This window comes from Takifugu rubripes, chromosome 2 (assembly GCF_901000725.2).
Source record: "Takifugu rubripes chromosome 2, fTakRub1.2, whole genome shotgun sequence".
Lineage (NCBI taxonomy): Eukaryota > Metazoa > Chordata > Actinopteri > Tetraodontiformes > Tetraodontidae > Takifugu > Takifugu rubripes.
The window spans coordinates 7,378,556-7,397,006 of record NC_042286.1 but is presented as its reverse complement, the minus strand read 5'-3'; the positions used below and the strand labels follow the sequence as shown (position 1 = coordinate 7,397,006).

The following is an 18,451-nucleotide window of genomic DNA, read 5'->3' as shown; positions in this document are numbered from 1 at the left end:
GAGTAAGACACCGGAAGCAAATATTTTTTTAGTTCCTCTCCCGCTCAGCTGTCATAATGTTACCATAGTAATGGACAGAAGCAATATAGAGCACATACTTACTTCTTTCCAGGTACGGGCGGTAGTTACTACATCTGTTTTAATTTATAAATATTCGTGTTCATTCTCACAGTAGAACTCGGGTTATTGTGTTGTTATACTTCGGCTAGGATCACTGTTTTTGCTAACCCTTGAAAGCTGCTAGTTAACATCGCTAGTATCCCCAGTTAATCTGTCCCCCTCTTTAGGCATATGCCCGTGGATACTTGGTGAGAAAAGAAGTTCAACGTGCAAGAGAGGACTTTGAAGCCGTCGTGAAAGAGATTGATGGCGGTTTGACGCATTTACATTGGAAGAAGTCAATTATCCCCGTCCCCCACTTCACCGACACAGTAAGTCAGGATGATGTGGTTTAGGCCCCCTTTGTGCATTTTTAACGCGTTTGTTTATCCGTCATCAGGATGGCCCTATAATAAAGACCAACAGAGCTGCAAGCAAGCCTCCAAATTCTGGACCAGCTGTCTTTCACCCTCTGCGGATCTCATCAGAAAGAGCGCCAGCATCTGCAAAGGGAGAGAATCGTGCACACAGGACGGAGGCAGAACGAGATGATTCACGGACAAAAGAACCTCCTCAACCGACGAATACCTGCAGTGTCACAGAGGGTTTGGAAGGACAGAAAGAAACCGGTTTGGACTTTAAATGTGGCAGAATGATTGATAGTGCAGGAAATTCCACTACTGTGTGGAGCAGTTTGGAGCTGGACGTGAACTGTGGTCGCAAACAAAAAGGTTAGAGTTCTGGACATGGTTTGTTTTTCTGTCTTGCGTCAGAGACATTTGACATTTTGAATTTGAATATTTAAGGCTCTCGGCAGTATTGCTTGGCGGAGGACATCCCCGGCAACCCAGAGGCTCTGCGTCTGCACAGAAACGCCCTGATCATGGAGCTGCTGTGGCTCCAACAGGCCATTGACAGCAGGAAGAAGGTACAAAAAGGGCCATCATTACCGCTAAAGTTTACACTAGTTAAATCAAAGCTGTACACGGAAAAGCTTAAATTCCTTTACACTGACTGAGGTGTGTAGAATAATTTTTTATGATCATTTACTGTTTCTTTTTGCCCAATGAGTCTTAGCATCCTTTCCATGGAGAGTACAGGGGACCAACTTAAGCATGCATGTCGTGATCTGTGTTTTTTTTACAGTACTTGTCGCTGAAGAACAGGCTCAGTGTTTCATGACAGTCGACGTATTCGAGAGTGGATTTGATGACGTGAGACAAAGACCAGAAGCAGCTGATCTCATTCAACTCACACCTGTCTGTTTTATTTGCAAATGTGGACCGTAATATAATTGCTACTCTCGTAACATTTTGCACATTGTAATTTTTTTCTAATGATGTGACAATAACAATAAATTACTATTTTTTTTTTTTTTTTTTAAAACTCTTGTCTGCTTTTGATGATCTTCTCTTTTCTCAAAGTCGCTGTTTTCCATTCAGTGTAATTAAATGACAGTCCCCAGCCCTACGTAAGCGTGCATGGCAATCCGGAAGATCAAATGTCCCATCAGGATCTGAATAAATGAAGGATCACTTGTGCGTAAGAGGTTCTGCCTGGAAGCTCACACACTATTAAGCGTCTGCTTTACTGTTTACTGAGCTGCAATAACCTTGTTCTTTGTGTTTTTGCGTTAGTTAAAATGCATATATGAGTGCTAATGTTATTAACTAGTTCTAACACTTGTTTGGGTGATTTTTCCATAAAGATCTATTGTGCGTCTTAATTATTATGTGTAGAAACACAGATGTGATGTAAAGGTTATCTTATTGATTTAGCTTACAACACTGAAGTGCCCAATCCCCCCCCCCCTCTATCTGCCTCTTTTGTTGTGGTTGCTGATGGTTTGGCCCACAAAGCCAGTCATTGCTGTCATGCTGCCATAGCAACTAGGATATACTCACCACCGTCAGTGGAGTAGCGTGTGTTTTAAGGGGGTTTAACGGAGCAGAAGGTGTCGAGCTGGAGTCCAGGCACAGACGGCAAGAAAACCGACTGAATTTTATATTTTATAGTTCACCAGGTCGGTGAGTCGCTGAGCAGTGTGTGTGTGTGTATGGATCAGATCTTTGGTGTGTGTGGTTGTTAAAAAAGTATGAGTCAAGGAATGTGGCTGGTAAGCATTAAGGTGTGTGTTCACAGGTGGCTCATCGATGGCTTCAGTGCTGCCTCCAGTGAAGAGCGTGGTGGTGTACAAAAATGGGGACCCCTTCTACACCGGGCGGAGGTTCGTGGTCAACCAGAGACAGGTGGCAACCATGGAGGCCTTTCTCAACGAAGTAACCCAAAGCATCAGGGCTCCGCTCGCCATTAGGACCCTGTACACCCCCAGACAAGGTCACAGGGTCTCTGACCTGCAGCATCTCCAGACAGGAGCTCAGTACGTCGCCGCCGGCTTTGAAAAGTTCAAAAAAATGGAGTGAGTAAATGTCAGATGGCGCAGTCACGAGGACCTGGGGATGGAGAAAAAACACTTTATTGTCTTTGTGTGCAGTTACCTAAACATGGGGGTTAAAAAGCATCCAACAGCTCGTGAAGAAACACAGGTATGCTTCTGTTTTCACACACAAAGTTTGATATGAAGAGCAGAAAACCATCACTTATTAATCTGGCTAACCAGGAGGAATGCAGCCAATCTGAAATGCTAAAAGCGACGTGAGAGATGTGATGTGTCTGGGCTCACGCTGTCATTTTGGCCCAAATCTGCAATTTGTACACAAAATAGCACAAAATGCTTGTACTGCACATATCAACAATGGCCACTATGCACTGAGCACTTTCAGTAGTCATGTGACTTGAGGTCAAATTTACTCTTCTTTGTCATCACAGTGTGATATTTCCCAAGGGGTTATTCCTGTAAAAATGAAGGTTAACTCATTACTGGATAAAATTATTTTAGAATCTCTTTTACTCATGATATATTTGGCCTTTATCTCATTATCACAAATTCTTATTTTAATTATCATTGTTTGATTGTTTTCAAAGTCATAAAAATGAGTTTAAATCCCTCATTTTCACATAATACCTTATGCCTTTGTCACTGTTTTTCACATAATTGATATTTTATTCATAAACTAATTTGGACCTTTTTAATATGATGGATTTTTAACTTTTTATCAAAATGCTGACATTTATTTTTTTTAAATACAATTGGGCTTCCAGTTCTAAACGACAGTCTGATGATACAGTGCACGTCAGCAGATGCACCGGTGCTTTGTACTTTGAGCAGGTGACGGGCATCTCATGGTTCTGCCCTATCCATCTACGCCATCTTCCCCTCTTTTAATGTCAAACATTAAAATGTCAAACATTAAAAGAGGGGCTGGAACATGTGTGCCTTGGGCCTCTGCCATTTCGGAGAGCTGTGCATCTGGTTCTAAACTCTGGCCTTGTGTTGTGGTTGCCGTGCAGACGTGACTCATATTTAATTCCATTCTAGAAACAGACTTAATCTCCCACGCAGACTTATCAGGGGTGTGGGCGTGCCTGCAGAGACCTAATCAAAGCCTCCGTGAACTTTGTCCTCCTCGGCATAAGAATAATAAGAAAAGACATCTGATTGATTCGGCTCTGTGGAGTCCTGCAGAGACCTCAGCACAAGCTTTTAATGATATGGGACAACATGTGTAAGAGCTCTGAGAGGAGCCCTCGGATCAGACAAGATGTGTGAAAGTACTACCAGAGCCGTCAGTTTCCATGGGGGCAGTACTTGAGCTGACATGAGCAGAATGGTTAGTTAGTCATTACACTGCTGGAATGAACGCTTCCTCTGCGAGGGACGTGCAGCAGAACTGATGTGCAGGATATCTGTGATGGGAAACAGACCGGGAGAATTTCAAGCATCACTGTACAATTGACAACATTATGGCTTAACGGTGCCCCGAATCTGACCCGTGCAATGTGGTCTGCAGGCCAAAGTGATCCCAAGGCCAAACGTCTCAGCGAAGTGGAGGAAGTTTATACCTGTACCCTGCATTTTACAGTGAGTGTTGCAAATGCAGACATACCCTTAGAATCTGTAAGCCCACAAATCTGACCTTTCTATTTAAAAATGTCTTTTTTTAGTGTTTTCAGAAACGGAGACCTCCTGTGCCCGCCATTCCGATTCATCATTCCTCGGAGTATGCGTCAAGACCTGGAGCAAATCTTGGGTCTGATCACGGACAAGGTCAGCTTACGAACCGGAGCCGTGCGCAGGTCGGTGACACCGGAGGAGAGACACAGAGAGCTGAGAATGAAGCATCATCCAGAACTGCCTGTGTTCCTCCAGGCTGTGCACGCTGGAAGGAGCGACCGTGTCCTCGGCCGCTGAGCTGGAAACCGGCCACTACTACGTTGCTGTGGGAACCGAGAGGCTGAAGAAACTTCCATATGTGGAGCTGCTGCTCTCCAAAGACACTGAGAGGTATTGTTACATCAGGACAATAACAGGACCACAATTTACACTTTGAGGTGGTTTTAAATTTCCAACTTTTGCAGATATCACCCAGATAAGAGAAGGCTTTTAAGGAGAAATGAGGTAAAATTATAACTCATTACAAAAATAAAAAAAATCAGGAAGATGCAGATGTGGCTCTAAAAGATATCAATATCATGTGTTAGAACAGGAAAGCAGAAAGCAGACCAGAAGACCAGTACAGCGATTCAGCTCTCCTCGACTCCCCAGAGGTACAGATCTGAGAGAAACATCCTCCACTTTGTAAATCACAGCACACAAGATATGCTAAATGTTGGTGTGTGTTACCCATGGGCGCATCCTTGTTTGACTTTTGATTCTAGTCCGACGGTCGGAGGATAAAGTCGACGGGCGACAACACTGCACGTCCTGCAGTGGCACCGCAGAGGAGCAGGAGACAGAAGGTCGATGAGTCCTCTGTGTTCTTCGCCAAGCCGGCCAAGATCGGTCACAGCAGAAGGCCAAGACCGCCGATGGGCAACGGTTCCAGTGAGGCTCAGTCAGTTATATGGCATCACACTCAAATTATAATGCTGATAATCCTGATCTGATCATCATAGTCCAGCCCAACATGTTTAAGACAGCAGCACAGAAGAGGGGAGAGGAGGCACCAGGCGCAGAGGAGGTGCACGAGGATGAAAACACAGCTGTAGAGATTCCCGTCGACCAGGTTAAACCTCCCTGTAACAAGCTGTGTAAATTCTATGTTACACAATCTAAACCCCCCTCTGCTCTCTAACTCAGAGAGTTGCAGAAATAGTAGAAGATGAGGAAATAAACACCCGAGGTGCTCCTACAGACAACTCCCAGCAGGTAGGATGAGGAAACTGCAGTTCAGCAGCATCAAATTGAAGTCGTTCACATTTCGTTTTTTCTCTACGTCTCCAGAGGCACAAACAGATTTTAACACCTGAGCAGCACAACGACGGCAGATGCCAACACACACAAAATGGAGAGCAGGTATGACAGGTCCATATCACATGTAATACAGGTCCTGATGAAGATCGTCTTTTATTTATGCCCTGCAGATGGAGCTTCCCTCAGAGCAGGGCCAACCAAAGCAAACAGAAAATGCGCCCGCATCTCAGCAGACCTCTGCTGAAACTTTGGTACGCTCCGCACACCTGAAGAGACAGATTTCAGTCAAAAATCAGGGCAGTAATCATGTCTGTTATTCCAAAAGGAGTCTGAGCTGAACCACACATCTTCATCGTCGCTGCCCTCGTCATCAACCATCAGGGATGATGAGGAAAAGGCAAGCGTGTCCAGGCTACATCCAAATAAAATGAAGATTATTTATTCAGTCTTAATCAAAATATTGGTTGCTTGTTTCTACCCTTTTCTGTTCTTTGATTGACTAGGAAGCCCAGATAATGACGGGGCAACAGAAGCACCATCAGGAGATTACATCACCGTAACCATCCCATAATAAGGCCACGGGAGATGAAAAGAATCTTTGTAGTACTATAGATGCAGTAATGAGCCAAGCAACATTCATTTGTGTTAAAAAAAATGTAACAGTTGTCAATAAGTTCTATAATTCCTCTAAATAGGAGATTTGGAAGAAACTGTAAGACATTAATGTAAATCTGCTGTATGCTATATTATTATAGTACTATAATCTATCTATGCATATACGTAATCACATAACCACAGGTTTCCCAAAAGTAGCGTGTTTGTAAAGACGTTGTTCAGTTCCAATAGACATACTGTGATTATGTTCAGTGGTACTCTGTTCCATGTGTAACGTTTATATTAAAAATGGCTAACTTGATGACTTCACTGCGTCCTGATTTGCTGACAAAATCGCAGCATCAATTTAGAAACCAAAAAAGGAGTTCTAAAAATTTTGACCCATCAAACTATCCACTGTCCACACCAGTTGAACCCACTGATTAAACCCACAGCAGAATCATCATTTAGCCTATTCAGCGGCATGCAAAGCGCCAGCATTATGAATCCAAGATGTCACAGTTTAATTCGTCGGTCCACAGCAGCATCTCCCAGTCAGAAGTCACCTGTTGGCTCAGTCCTGGCCACCCAGACAAGCCTCATTTTCTTATTTTGCCTCCTTTGCGATGGTTTCCTCCACCTGTCAAACCTACTTCCCAGTCTTCTGTTGACAGCTGAAGATGTGAGCACCTCTTGAGTACAGTTGTCTGTCAGAAGCTTTTCTTCCAACTCTGTTGTGGCCTTGAGTCAGCCAGATCATCCTGACAGTTTCCCCCAGTTTCCTAGTGTCTTTTAATGGCAAAGAAAACTGTAATGACTAACACCTTGCCTTTCTTGACCATTTCTTTGTAGGACAGACCTTCTTTTTTTGTGTTTTTACGAGGTATGACAGGTCCATATCACATGTAATGTTTTTACGAGGTCTCTCTCAAATAGTTTCTCACCATTTCTATAGGAACACCCTACTTTCTGTAGTATAATCCTTTTTGATTAATGATACCACAGTGCGCTCCAACCCTACTTTTATTCACTTTTAGATATTTCAATACAAAAGTGGGAAAATTGGACTGTTCTCAAACGTAAATTTAAGTTTAACACGTATTTCCTCCATCGTGTTCATCTTAAAACATGCCACAGTAGACAAAAACCAGTCTGAATTAATCCCCGACACCAGTCACATGGTGGGACAGCAGAGGGCTTTAAATTCAAGCTTAACAGCAGCTAACTTTCATAGCAGCGCCATAAATCCAGTTTAGCCTTGAGGGGAACTCTGGGAAAACACTTTAATTTTAGAGCTGAAAAAGTTTCCAGACAGGTCACCAAGGTCTCTGCTCCGAGAGGTCAACCGCTGCTTCTGAAATGCCCTCTATAATCCTCCTCTGTTCTTTATTTCCTCCATGGAATCCAAAAAGGTGTTGGAAAATTCACTTTAATCCCAAATTCCATTAGTGTATGATCTGCGTCACGTTCTGCTCCCTGGGATCCTGCTCATCGATGGAGCTGATGACGCACAGGGTGATGCCGACCATGGTGAGGACCATTCCAACGACAGCCTCTGCAGCAGTGGGGGGGGGGGGGGGGGGGGGGGGGGGACATCAGCTAAAACCATACAATTTTTCTCAAGGTTGGTCACCACCCTTGCAGGCAAAGTTTAGTACAGGGGCAAAGTAAAGTACTAGTAATTAAACAATGGTTATTACTTACTCTTGCCTCCAAACTCTTCACCCAGTAACTTCCCAGTGAGCAGCGTGCACAGGAAGCTGAGAGCATTCGCCACAGGAACAGCAAAGGACAGCTCTGAATGAAGACAAGAAGATCGTGCAGATCCAAACACAAACACTGTTGGATCAGTTCAATGTTCAGGTAGCCCGTTGAGTAGATATTTCATGGGAATTCATTGCAAAACAAATATCCTTAAATAAATTCACTGTGTGTGGAATCTTGGCATGATAAACTGCATAAATGTGAGCATTACATTCTATAAACAGAGGCATGACAATTTTGAAATTGGACTACATTAATATTGCATGATTGGTAAAAGGGCACAAACAGAGAAGACGCTATTTATGTCGCTCACCTGTTGTGGAAAGTGTATAATAGTAGACCAAAGAACCAGACTGGTTTAGAAGAAATGGAATCAGATACTGGGGCAACAACACAAGAGGGGTGCGGTGATTAATTATGAGATGTAATGATTGTTGGAAATAATCTACGAGATAACATAAAGAGGACAGCCAGATTTCGAGCTTTACCTTAAAGTTTAGGAAAAGAAACTTGACTTCGGCGAGTAGCTGTGAGACTTTATTGGTCTTGGTCACCTTCTCTATCCCCTGGGCGCCCCTCTTCAGGAGAGGGTTGGTGCAGCCCCACAACACAGACACCAGCAGCAGACTCAGGAGCTCCGCTGCAACACAAGACATGCCCCCCCCCAATTTTATATCCACGATACATCGCTAACACTTTTCTGCCTCCTTTCTTTTTACCACTGAGCTCACCACTATGTAAAAAAGTCAACTTTTAGCAGCGGTAGGGACATTCGGCTAGCTTACTTCCTTAGCATTCGCTGAAAGATACTATCCCTGTGCGTAATACTCTCTTTTGACACTAGAAAGGAATTATAGAGTTATGACTATATATTCTTCTTTGCAATGAAAATTCTATTTCAAACATAAGTACAATTATTGGAGTTTTACTTGATAAATTGGCACGTTAGCTACTCACCTACGGTCACCATCGTATGACCTTGTGGCGTCCCGTTCAAGAACGTAAATCAGGTTGTTGTTGTTTTCTTCCCTTTCCCCAAAGAAACACCAAAAGGTGAATTGACAAATTACTGGACAGCAAAATATTTTATTATGACACGTGAACGCAGCTTAAAATAATCACAAAAGAATTATATCAATGACGATGGCCTAAATCGTATACAAACACATTTTGCAAGATTTTTTCTTTTGAATGCAGCGCTGGACACTTAAAAAATGTTGAACCAAAATCCACCAGCTGATGGCGCTAGTACTTGTTCAACATAACACGGTTAAACACGTTTTTTGTGGATCCTCGGTAGATGTGTGCATAACTTAATCACATATTATTATCATCATCATTAGCAATGCTCAAATTTATTGCCATTTCATTTAAACAATATACAAACACGAAGAACAATACAAATAAAGTGCTATAACCGTTGGTTTCAAAGCAAAACACATTCACATTAGTCTTTTAGGCAAACGATCAGGTGTCTTTGCAAGGGTAAAAACAAATAGGGAAAGGCTTTTTTTTCAAATAAAAAATTAACTATCAACTTATTGAGGGGAAACATTTCTACCCCCATCAAACGTTCTTTTACATAACATTGGTTAAGCTATAGGTATAGCAATATTTAGGAAGAATGCTGACCAGCATCTACAGTCTTCGCGGTCCAATTTCTTTATTTTATTCTGATTAATGAGAAACTACACTAAAGCAGAAAGGGACACATAGCATGTTTACTCTGAACACTGACTTTAGTTTAAAAAAAAAGGGTTTTCGAAGGGTTTTCTTTTTCCATCAAGGAAGATCCTTCTTGAGATCCATTTGTCTAGTACCATCTTGTTCACATTGTGTAAATTTTCCATGCCAAAATGGCAGAAGCCATATTAGCTCAGGTGGCAAACATCATTGATGGAACCCGTACAAGGATTCAGTCACCACACAGTTGGTGGTAATGGAGGAAAAACAGCACAGTCGTAGTCTTTGAACATAGTCTTTGGCTGCTATGTGTTTTCCATTGAGGGAATGTCATGTATGGTGACTGCGGTGGACCCACTGGTGGTGCTGAAGTGCTCTGGGCGGTTCTCCTCCACACTGTTCAGCTCGACCCGAGGTAGCCTGAACCTGCTCTCCAAGGCTGGGTGGCTTGAATTGGCAATGCTGCCTGATACAGAGGTGATTCCCATGGTATTAAGTGGCATGGTACTCTGGGTCCTCTTCTGACGAGGTTTGGAACCACTACTGGGTCCTAGGACTCTGGACACATGAGTACGCCTGGAAGAATTCACCGCATGATGTTAGTTATCCTTCCACCACAGAAACAGAAATTATAGAGTTAATGTAGCTGATTAACGAACGTCCCAGTGTCGAGTGTTTGTCTCACCTAGTGGTGAGAATCAATATTGCAAGATTGCAGTTTTTTTTCTACAATTTCATCTAGAAATATTTCCTATCCTGTAATTTTACCTGATTTCTTTAATTTTGTAAATGTGATAAATACCACATGATAGTGAAATCTCTAAAGAAGGAGCAACATTGTAGCACACACAGACATCATTATCTATTTAAATATCCTAATCTTAAGTAAGCAAACCAGAATGGTTAAGGTATTAGATACTATAAAAGGCATTTATGTGTGGTATTTAATTTCTGATAACAGATTTGTACATATTTACACAGTTTGTAAAAGGCACAGGCACACATCCCCCTGAGAACATATTAATATCAAATAAAAATAACAGGACTGATAGATAAAGGGGCCTCTAATTTACCATTTTAAACATATGAAACTAGTTTATGTCTTTGCAGATCCTGTCATTCCTTTATTATCTCATAAGCAGTATATGTTGTATCAGTTCTACAATACTGGTGTGTTCTTTGTTTACACTTCTCATTTTTGCAGCATTGTGCAGGATTTTATTTAAGTTTTGATTGAAAGATTAAAAGTAGCGTGCCCTTAAACAACGTGGCCTGACTGTGCTCTCCAAGGCTGCTGACATTTACAATACTGAAATCGTGCCATCAAACGGGAATGCGGCGTTACCTGTTATACGTCTTCATGGCGATCAGCAAAATGGCGAGGATGACAATGATACCGATGACAATGAGAGCGATCATTGCCCCAGAACCTGAGGCAGATGTAGAGGAGACAGTGGCTGTCATTTTAATTGCTTGTTTTTCTGTTCTAGCTTCAAATTTGCATGTCACGTTTCACAGATTCCCATGTCGTACAGGTTATCTCATGTCCTGTGGGAATCTGCAGTAGCTTAGCAACAAATTTGCTCACAAAAAAACAATCTGTCCCTGCAACTGCTCTGGATATCAAGCTGATTACTTTGAACAGACTTGACATTTATAAGCCCTGGTCTAAATCTCTCGACTGCATTGACGCTAAATTGAAACATGAAGTCAGATGAGACGTGCGACCACACTCACTCTGGATGAGTATTTGTTCTTTAGACTTGGTGACGGTCGTGGTGTTCGAGGGTACTGTCGAGTTGCTCACAGGCGAGGCGGTTGAGGCTTGCATCTTCACCTAGGCACAAACACGAGGGGGGAAAACCATCAACGCCATCAACTGAAACCGTAAAGAAATGGGGCTGCATCGACAAGAAAATAACAAGTTAATAATGTGGGACCGAAAGCTAAAAAACAGCAGTTTTTTCCTGTTCAACAGCCGACGGCGGCACAGATGTCAGGTTTTAATACAGGCTGGTAAAAGAATTGGTTTAAAGCTCAGTTAATGTGTAACCTTAATGACCTGGCGATCATCAAAGCTTTCAAAGAGCCGATCTTATTAGAATCTTTTATGAAACATCAGTGCGTCTGTGTACATAACTCGTAGCCTCATAAAGCTAAATACATACACATAAATACATAGCCTAAAGACTTCCGCTCCCTACATACAACCTCAAACCACACAGAGACCTCTGACCCCAGCACCAGTTTCAGCATGAAACACTGAACATTTCCAGTCTTTCAACAGAAGCTTTACATTTTTCAGGCATTCCATACACGTGTCAAAACTGGAATCCCGATAGGCATCGCGCAGGAATACAGAATGTGTGCCGTCAGTCACAAAAGGTGTCAGGTTGCTTCAAGTGCCCTCGGAGCAGCATCATGTACGGTTTCACCTGCACTGTACTTGTGTGTCAAGAGGAAACCCTCGGTGACACTGTCTCGTCTCGTCTTCTTAACCGTTCCAGGGTCACAGGGAGGGTACACAATGGGCAAATGCAGGACATACACCTGGATGAGTCGCCAGTTCATCACGGTTTGGTACCTTGATCAAGGGTACCTGGGCAATGCCCTGAAAGTGTTCTGGTACCTTCCCCTACTAGAACATGGATGGAACAGACAAAGCATAGAAGGTCCATGTTTTGTCTGCCCTGGGAGTCAAACCAGGAGGCTGCCGCTTCTCGCCCAGTTCCCAACAGACTGAGCTCCCACCGCCCACTGATTAGTGTTTAACAATGAGTCTCCCTGCTGCAGACACGTCCTTCGAACGAACCCCCTCGGCACAATCTGAGGCCAGAACACCTCATTCTTCAATTAACTACAGAACAAAACCCTTCCGTCGCATGATTTGCAGCATTATTTACAGCCACAGAGGCGTCACCCGTCGTCTCCTGCTGCAGACGTCACGGCAGAGGTTCCTCATCCTCTTTTCTCATAACCCACATAGAACAAAGAGTCGCCATGACTCAGGAGTCATGTGCGCTCTTGTTCTGAATGCATCCTCATCTCCATCGTCACTATGTTGCTAAATAGCGCTAACGATTTGTTGCACGCCTCTTTCCCTTTTTCTAACTTCATCAACTTTTCTTCCCATCATAAAACAAAGAACAGAGCCATCACATTCAATGTTTTCATTAAAGGTCAAACATGCCCCAAGCGATCCTCGGACCCTGCATATCTTTCGCATTTGAGGACAAAACGATGCCATTTGCAGAACTGACATCGTTGTTGCGTCGTTGGGCCTCGATAGTTGTGTGTACTGTACATCTTATCCTGCTTCCTTCTCAACGGCAAACATTGCGCAGATATATCAAGTTAGCTGTTTGAACAGCCGACAGCTTCTGATAAGACCTCTAGACGGTCGGCATTGCTTTGGCAACAAAAGAATACAGTCTGCGCCCGACGCTGGCCGAAACCTCAGCTATTCACACGTCCACCATTTTGTGCTGACTTTTCATTTGTTAGCTTGACTCTAACTTAGCTACTTCCTTAGCAAAACACCAAGAAAAACTTTTGCTTCTGTGCAACATTTGAACAGAGTGGCACAGAGAGATTATCAGGCCCGTTTTTGCCGTCCCTTTTTTCATGCCCAGAAACACTCCTTATTTACATGGACACTCCCAAAATTGTTTGGTATCTGGAGAATGTGGGCGTCAGGTATAGAATCTCTTTTGTGTTAGTGGCGAGGTATTTTTGAATTGCAGCGCTGACAATGGCCCAGACACCTGACGCTGGGTGGAAGACGGAGATGATCTGAACACGGTGAAACACCAAAAACAGCCACTCAATTCTTATTACAGGATCAATCTTTCAGCGGGAGCATGAGAGCTACCTGTGCCATTTGAGGCTGACAGTATTGGCACACAAAGGTTGCATGTTCAAGTACCTGCGGCTTTACAGAACTAGAAGTATTTCTTCTTATTATTTTTAACTCATGCTCTTGTCCTTTCTTATTTAGATCCAATTTCCTCTCCCAAATTCCCTTTAATATTATTGATATTAGAAGTGGCGTAAAAAAAGAAACGATTCTTTGAAGAACAAAGCGTCTCTTAGTTCTCCACAGAACAAAGCTCTTAAACCTGTGATGATGTAATCTTCTGTATAAATGGATAACCACACACAATACAAGGAAGGCTGATGGTATATATATTTAGCTCCTCCCTGTCAAAAAGAACAATATTGATGTCCAGAGTGACATCGTTGCTGCTCTTTCACCATTTATGGGCATCATTCAATATAGTTCAGTGCGAACAAGCTTCCCGTATTTATGTAATGTATTTCTATATATTGGCCAGTCGACTCCTTGATGTAATAATACTTTGTTTGTTGTTCCACAAATTGCTGCTATTTGCTCATGCAGTCAATTTAATATCCTTTCTTCCGCCTTTGTCAAACAAACCGTTTTGTCCTGTGTTGGTAAAATTTGATCCTATTTTTTTGTTGTAAACCCACAAAGCTTCAAGACTCGGTCATTTCCCCTCTGCACAGCTTCACCCACACGCCGAAGCCCCTGGTCACGCATTTACAAACACATTCAAAGCGGGACCTTCGTCAGCCCAGAGTCAATATTTGAGCTGCCAATTTGTTGCAGGTTAATATGGCGCAGGTCGCCATTAGTCCTGAAGGTCACGCTTATATCAACAGCAGGAACGTCATCATCTGTGTCAGTTTTCCACCTTGGTGTCCTGGATGCTGAGGAAAGATTTGAGGATTTTTAAAAAAAGTTTTTTTTACATTACAGGTTTTTGCCACCTGTATCTGATTTGATTGTAAAATTAGTACTGAATAACATTCAAATAGGCCCGACTCTTCTTTCATTTTTCATTCATTTGTATTAAATCTGCAATTCTAATTCAATAATCATAATTCATAATGTGATGCCTTTGATATAATAATGCCATCTCAAATGTTGATACCTTTACTGTGAAATCACAGAGCCTGTATTCTTTTGATGCGATATCTGACTGAATCTTCCAACACAAATAACTTGGAGAAAAAAGTAGCCACTCATGTTGGGTGGACTGAACACACCTTGCAATAAACACATAAACATCCCTGTTAATATCAGAAAGAGCACTGTTACAGTTGGATGGCAACACATCTCACACTGAATAAAGAATGAAAAGAATTAAGAGGGAATTTATAGACCGTGGAGTCCAAAAGAGCAAACTCAATGTCCTCCTAAAGTGTCCAATCAGTGTCCAGTTTATCTAAGTTTTCATCCCAATAATGGGTGGGAGGGTTTATAAAAAGTTACAACATGGTTTCTGTCATCTCATTAATGTTTTAATTATTAAAACAAAGCAACATTTTGTGTAACTAGTTACAGAAACTGTTGAGAAAATGAGTGTCCCTCATCAGAAAACTAGCGCAGGTGAATCATTGTGAATCAGCGGCTGCGGGCTCCTTCGCTCATTTCCCAGCCGCTGACAGGTAGCCAGCACTGGAAAACCTTGGTTGTCATAGCACAGACATAAAAACATGTCATCACACTAGTTCCTTGCTGTGGAATTAAGAAAACTCTCTGGAATGCCAGCTATTCCCTCTCGCCTCAGACTCACCTGCCGTCCCACCAGAGCGTCTGAGAGAACCCCGTCCCTCTCAAAATCACACACCAAAGTAAACTTACCCAACGCGCCTCTCTTTGATTTCAGCTCAAGCTTTCTCCAGACGGGAGCCTGAGCCGCCCACGAGCCCCCTCCCTCAGCAGGAGGGGGGCATAGTCCACAGGTGGACTGACCTCCAAGAGCGTTAGAAGTCCCAGGTGCTGCTGCCGTAGCCGTCCCACAGGTACAAACAGATGGGACAGAGGAGGAAGATAGTCTGAAAACAAGCAGAAGTGACTTTGTGTGAGTGTGTGTGTGTGTGTGTGTGTGTGTGTGTGTGTGTGTGTGTGCGTGCGTGTGTGTGTGTGTGTGTGTGTGTGTGAATCACAGGTAAACTGCAGGAGGATGGCACAGAGGCGGAGACTCTGCTCAATTGTCCCTCCCTAAGTCTGTTGTCATTGAAAGTCCAAAGCAGCTGGTTTTTCAGGTCCATCTTTCGGGCCCTCTAGGCGTGCCATGGCACTGATCAAAAAGAGCGCGGACGCCTCTGATTCTGAAGAGGATGGAGCTCTGTGCGTTTTGTCAAAAGAAATGAAAACAACACAAATTTCGTGTGTTTAAGGATTGAATGTCTGCATAGAACGTGCTGATCACAAACTTGTCAACCTTTGCAATGAGATGTGTGTGGTTGAAAATAAACAGGAAATTACAAAACTTGCTCAAAGGACATCATCTAAACTGTGAGAAGAACCTTTTTTGGGTGTTATTACAGGTGATTAGCACACAGGTTTATGGTGAGAATAGCAGTGAAGTTGCTAGTGAAGGGTTAGCATCAGGTTTATTGTTTTTTTTCACACGCGTGTACAGTGTCAGGGCCTGATCTCACCACGTGAGCGCTCGTCTTCTGTTTCCTCTTCTGAAGAGTCTTTGTAGCTTCTTAAGTTCCTGTGTGCTCTGGATCAATTGTGGCAGAGATGGACATTGTAAATATATTATGAAAAATTCAAAGGTTTTTTTTTTTAACTTGTGAGTACAGTGAGGAAAGCCTAGTTTACAGTGCAGATGAACAAATGAGAGCAGATCTAAACTAAAGAAGATAAAAAAGAAAGCAAAATAAATAAGTGATCACAGAAAAATTATTTAAAAAAATAAATAAAACAGCAATAAAAAAAATGCAATAAAACATGGAAATGAAAAAAAGAGGAAACAAGTACAAATGGAAGCCAGGAAATCGATGGTTATTTATTTGAATTGACTGGGAGATGCAAATGAGTTTAGTTTAAGAATTAACTGAAGATCAGTATGGAATTCGTGGCTTTTTATTGTAACAAGCTGCGTGAACGGGCGCTATAAGTATTCATGGACTGAACAAGTATATGAAGAGACGTAAATGGGAAGCCACTGAGGGCCAAATAAATGAATAAAAGCAAATAGAAGTTGTGTCTGTGAGCTGAGGAGGACCACCCCACCAGGCTGCACAATGATGTGCCACCATAAATCTAAGGGTGGAATGGTAAATGGTATCTCGAGGTTTGGGATTGAAACCAGAGGCATGTGCATAAAATACATCACCATAATCTAAAACAGACATAAAAACAGCTTCAACTAATCTCTTTCTACAAGCTAAAGGAATATTTAATTTGTTGTGGTAAAGAAAACCAATCTTTTGACCGAGCCTTTTTTAGTATCTGATCAATGTTAGAGTTGAATGTAAGTGTGTCATCAATATTTGTACACAGAACTCTTTTCTATTTGTGATCCATTTATAGTGGAGAAGATAAGAGCTATAATATTGCTAGCAGTTGAAAACAACATCCATTTATCAGTTTTTTGTGCGTTCAAAAATGAAATGAATAGGCATGCTAATTAAAACATAAGGTTGATAATAAGCTAGTGGATGCTAAATGAACATTAAATTGAAACCAGAACAGAGGCCATTGTCAAGATCGCATTGCTACCTAACTCATTTTTCTAATATTAACCTGCATGTCTCCTTCTTTAACATATTAAAAGATTTAAATTGACCTCTTTCCAATTTATTTCATTTGGGGCTGAACTTTTCTCCATATTGACTTTAAAAACTTCTAATACCTCACTTAAAGTTCTTGCTTACGATGGAGCCATTTATGCAAAACTATTTGGAGACACTGGGTCCATTAACAGCAGCCAGGGCCACGTTAACCTGATCCTTACTTCTTCGCTGCACAGGCATCTTTGCATTCAACAGTCAAGGTCATTGTGGAGGAATTCCTCACTCCTGAACATGAAGAGAGGGTTTTTGTGGCCTGGAGAGGATGACTGGCCAACACAAAGTGGGCTTTATCTCTCAGCTGCTGGATGATTTAGATGCTGACCCCCTTTTATGGTGGTAAAATAGTTAAAAGAGTCATCTAATGAGATTACATTAACATTATAGTCTGGTTTGGTTGCAGAATTTCCCTTGATCGCACATGGATAACCTTTGCAGACATGTTAGTGCCCTCCAACTCCACATTTGGTAAAGGTGCTGACAGTCGGGAACCTTTTTTCTCGCTTTTCCTCCTGTTTCTGAGGGAACTGCACGAGAGTGAGCTGCCGCTTCCTTCAGGAGCAGCCACCCAGCGCAGCTTCACGGCTGAGCAGCAGCAGCTGCAGAACTCAATGAGCTGTTGTGCTGAAGGCCGGCGCCGCACAATAGCTTCACCTTTTCTGTGACAAATTCACATACAGTCGCAGCAAAGGAATGATTAACTCGGCCCTGATGTTGCTGTTGTGTCGGATAGATAAACGCCTGTCATTAGGTCATGTGGAAATAGAAGAACAAAGGTCAACCGGCGATTCTATGTTGAACGCAAGCGTGTCATTCTCTATTTTCACAGTCAAATGTCAGATATGTGCTAAATATTCTTTGAATTAACTTAACTGGCCCACAGCAACAGTGTTGACATCTGTTTAGTTGCTTTGGATTGTTTTGTAGTTATGTTTATGAACATATTTGAAATATTTACTTTAACCATTTCCTACTCACATCAATACCTGAGTGAACCCTGAAGACATTCTAGCCATCCGAGTGTGACTCCCTAGTTACACACTGACCCCTGCTGACCTCTGACCCCACTGCCCTGCTCAGGTTTTGTTCTGAATCTTCAGTATAACTAATGTATTTACATGCACGATGTATGTGTCTGTTCCTCTCCCTTTTTCCATCCTCCCCCCCCTGCCCCATCTCCTCTTCTCCTCTTTTCCTCAGGCAACTATCAGCAAGAGGGCCCCCCCCCATATGAGTCCGGTCCAGCTCAAGGTTTCTTCCTGTTGAAAGGGAGCTTTTCCTGCCAACACCTTGAATTTACAGCGTAAAATCCTTCAGTTTTGCAGGAAAATTGTGATAATTTGTGAGCAACCTTGTTAACATATGCCTATAAATGAAATAGCA

The 18,451-nt window shown here is 42.4% G+C and overlaps 3 protein-coding genes across 11 annotated transcripts; 1 reads left to right on the top strand and 2 right to left on the bottom strand.

The window, feature by feature from the left end:
• Positions 1-18: 18 nt before the first annotated feature.
• dcdc2b (doublecortin domain containing 2B) lies at positions 19-6,143 on the top strand. 7 transcript variants are annotated; one of them, XM_029832824.1, is made up of 19 exons: positions 19-112; positions 288-431; positions 500-830; positions 906-1,027; positions 1,246-1,637; positions 2,242-2,518; positions 2,594-2,645; positions 4,011-4,081; positions 4,165-4,296; positions 4,370-4,504; positions 4,579-4,618; positions 4,702-4,767; positions 4,879-5,044; positions 5,116-5,225; positions 5,300-5,368; positions 5,444-5,515; positions 5,584-5,664; positions 5,739-5,810; positions 5,917-6,143. In XM_029832824.1, the coding sequence occupies exons 6-19, from the start codon at positions 2,253-2,255 to the stop codon at positions 5,971-5,973; spliced, it is 1,389 nt and encodes a 462-aa protein (XP_029688684.1). In that variant the 5' UTR covers positions 19-112; positions 288-431; positions 500-830; positions 906-1,027; positions 1,246-1,637; positions 2,242-2,252; the 3' UTR covers positions 5,974-6,143. The 7 variants fall into 7 exon arrangements, 6 of the variants coding, with proteins under 6 accessions (XP_029688684.1, XP_029688681.1, XP_029688683.1 ...); XM_029832821.1 differs by having other exon boundaries at positions 1,959-2,518; XM_029832823.1 differs by having other exon boundaries at positions 1,246-2,122.
• Positions 6,144-7,012: 869 nt separating this feature from the next.
• tmem234 (transmembrane protein 234) lies at positions 7,013-9,051 on the bottom strand. 2 transcript variants are annotated; one of them, XM_029832829.1, is made up of 5 exons: positions 8,729-9,051; positions 8,260-8,411; positions 8,085-8,151; positions 7,712-7,780; positions 7,013-7,562 (listed from the first exon to the last, which is right to left on the bottom strand). In XM_029832829.1, the coding sequence occupies exons 1-5, from the start codon at positions 8,739-8,741 to the stop codon at positions 7,453-7,455; spliced, it is 411 nt and encodes a 136-aa protein (XP_029688689.1). In that variant the 5' UTR covers positions 8,742-9,051; the 3' UTR covers positions 7,013-7,452. The 2 variants fall into 2 exon arrangements, with proteins under 2 accessions (XP_029688689.1, XP_003962769.1); XM_003962720.3 differs by having other exon boundaries at positions 7,712-7,804; positions 8,729-8,884.
• On the bottom strand, positions 8,838-15,358 carry ncmap (non-compact myelin associated protein). 2 transcript variants are annotated; one of them, XM_029832828.1, is made up of 4 exons: positions 15,055-15,358; positions 11,192-11,291; positions 10,800-10,884; positions 8,838-10,030 (listed from the first exon to the last, which is right to left on the bottom strand). In XM_029832828.1, the coding sequence occupies exons 2-4, from the start codon at positions 11,283-11,285 to the stop codon at positions 9,760-9,762; spliced, it is 450 nt and encodes a 149-aa protein (XP_029688688.1). In that variant the 5' UTR covers positions 11,286-11,291; positions 15,055-15,358; the 3' UTR covers positions 8,838-9,759. The 2 variants fall into 2 exon arrangements, with proteins under 2 accessions (XP_029688688.1, XP_011616521.2); XM_011618219.2 differs by having other exon boundaries at positions 15,123-15,358.
• Between the last annotated feature and the right edge of the window lie 3,093 nt (positions 15,359-18,451).

Bases quoted from the DNA above. Each gene is read 5' to 3' on its own strand.
- dcdc2b (XM_029832824.1), top strand. From the start codon at position 2,253: ATGGCTTCAGTGCTGCCTCCAGTGAAGAGCGTGGTGGTGTACAAAAAT. The intron at 5,369-5,443 runs GTAGGATGAGGA...CTACGTCTCCAG, and splicing joins CTACAGACAACTCCCAGCAG to AGGCACAAACAGATTTTAAC. The intron at 5,516-5,583 runs GTATGACAGGTC...TATGCCCTGCAG, and splicing joins ACACACAAAATGGAGAGCAG to ATGGAGCTTCCCTCAGAGCA.
- tmem234 (XM_003962720.3), bottom strand. The intron at 8,152-8,259 runs GTAAAGCTCGAA...TTGTTGCCCCAG, and splicing joins TTCTTTTCCTAAACTTTAAG to TATCTGATTCCATTTCTTCT. The intron at 7,805-8,084 runs GTGAGCGACATA...GTCTTCATTCAG, and splicing joins TTATACACTTTCCACAACAG to AGCTGTCCTTTGCTGTTCCT.
- ncmap (XM_029832828.1), bottom strand. From the start codon at position 11,285: ATGCAAGCCTCAACCGCCTCGCCTGTGAGCAACTCGACAGTACCCTCG. The intron at 10,885-11,191 runs GTGAGTGTGGTC...CATCTGCCTCAG, and splicing joins AGAACAAATACTCATCCAGA to GTTCTGGGGCAATGATCGCT. The intron at 10,031-10,799 runs GTAACGCCGCAT...GAATTCTTCCAG, and splicing joins GCCATGAAGACGTATAACAG to GCGTACTCATGTGTCCAGAG.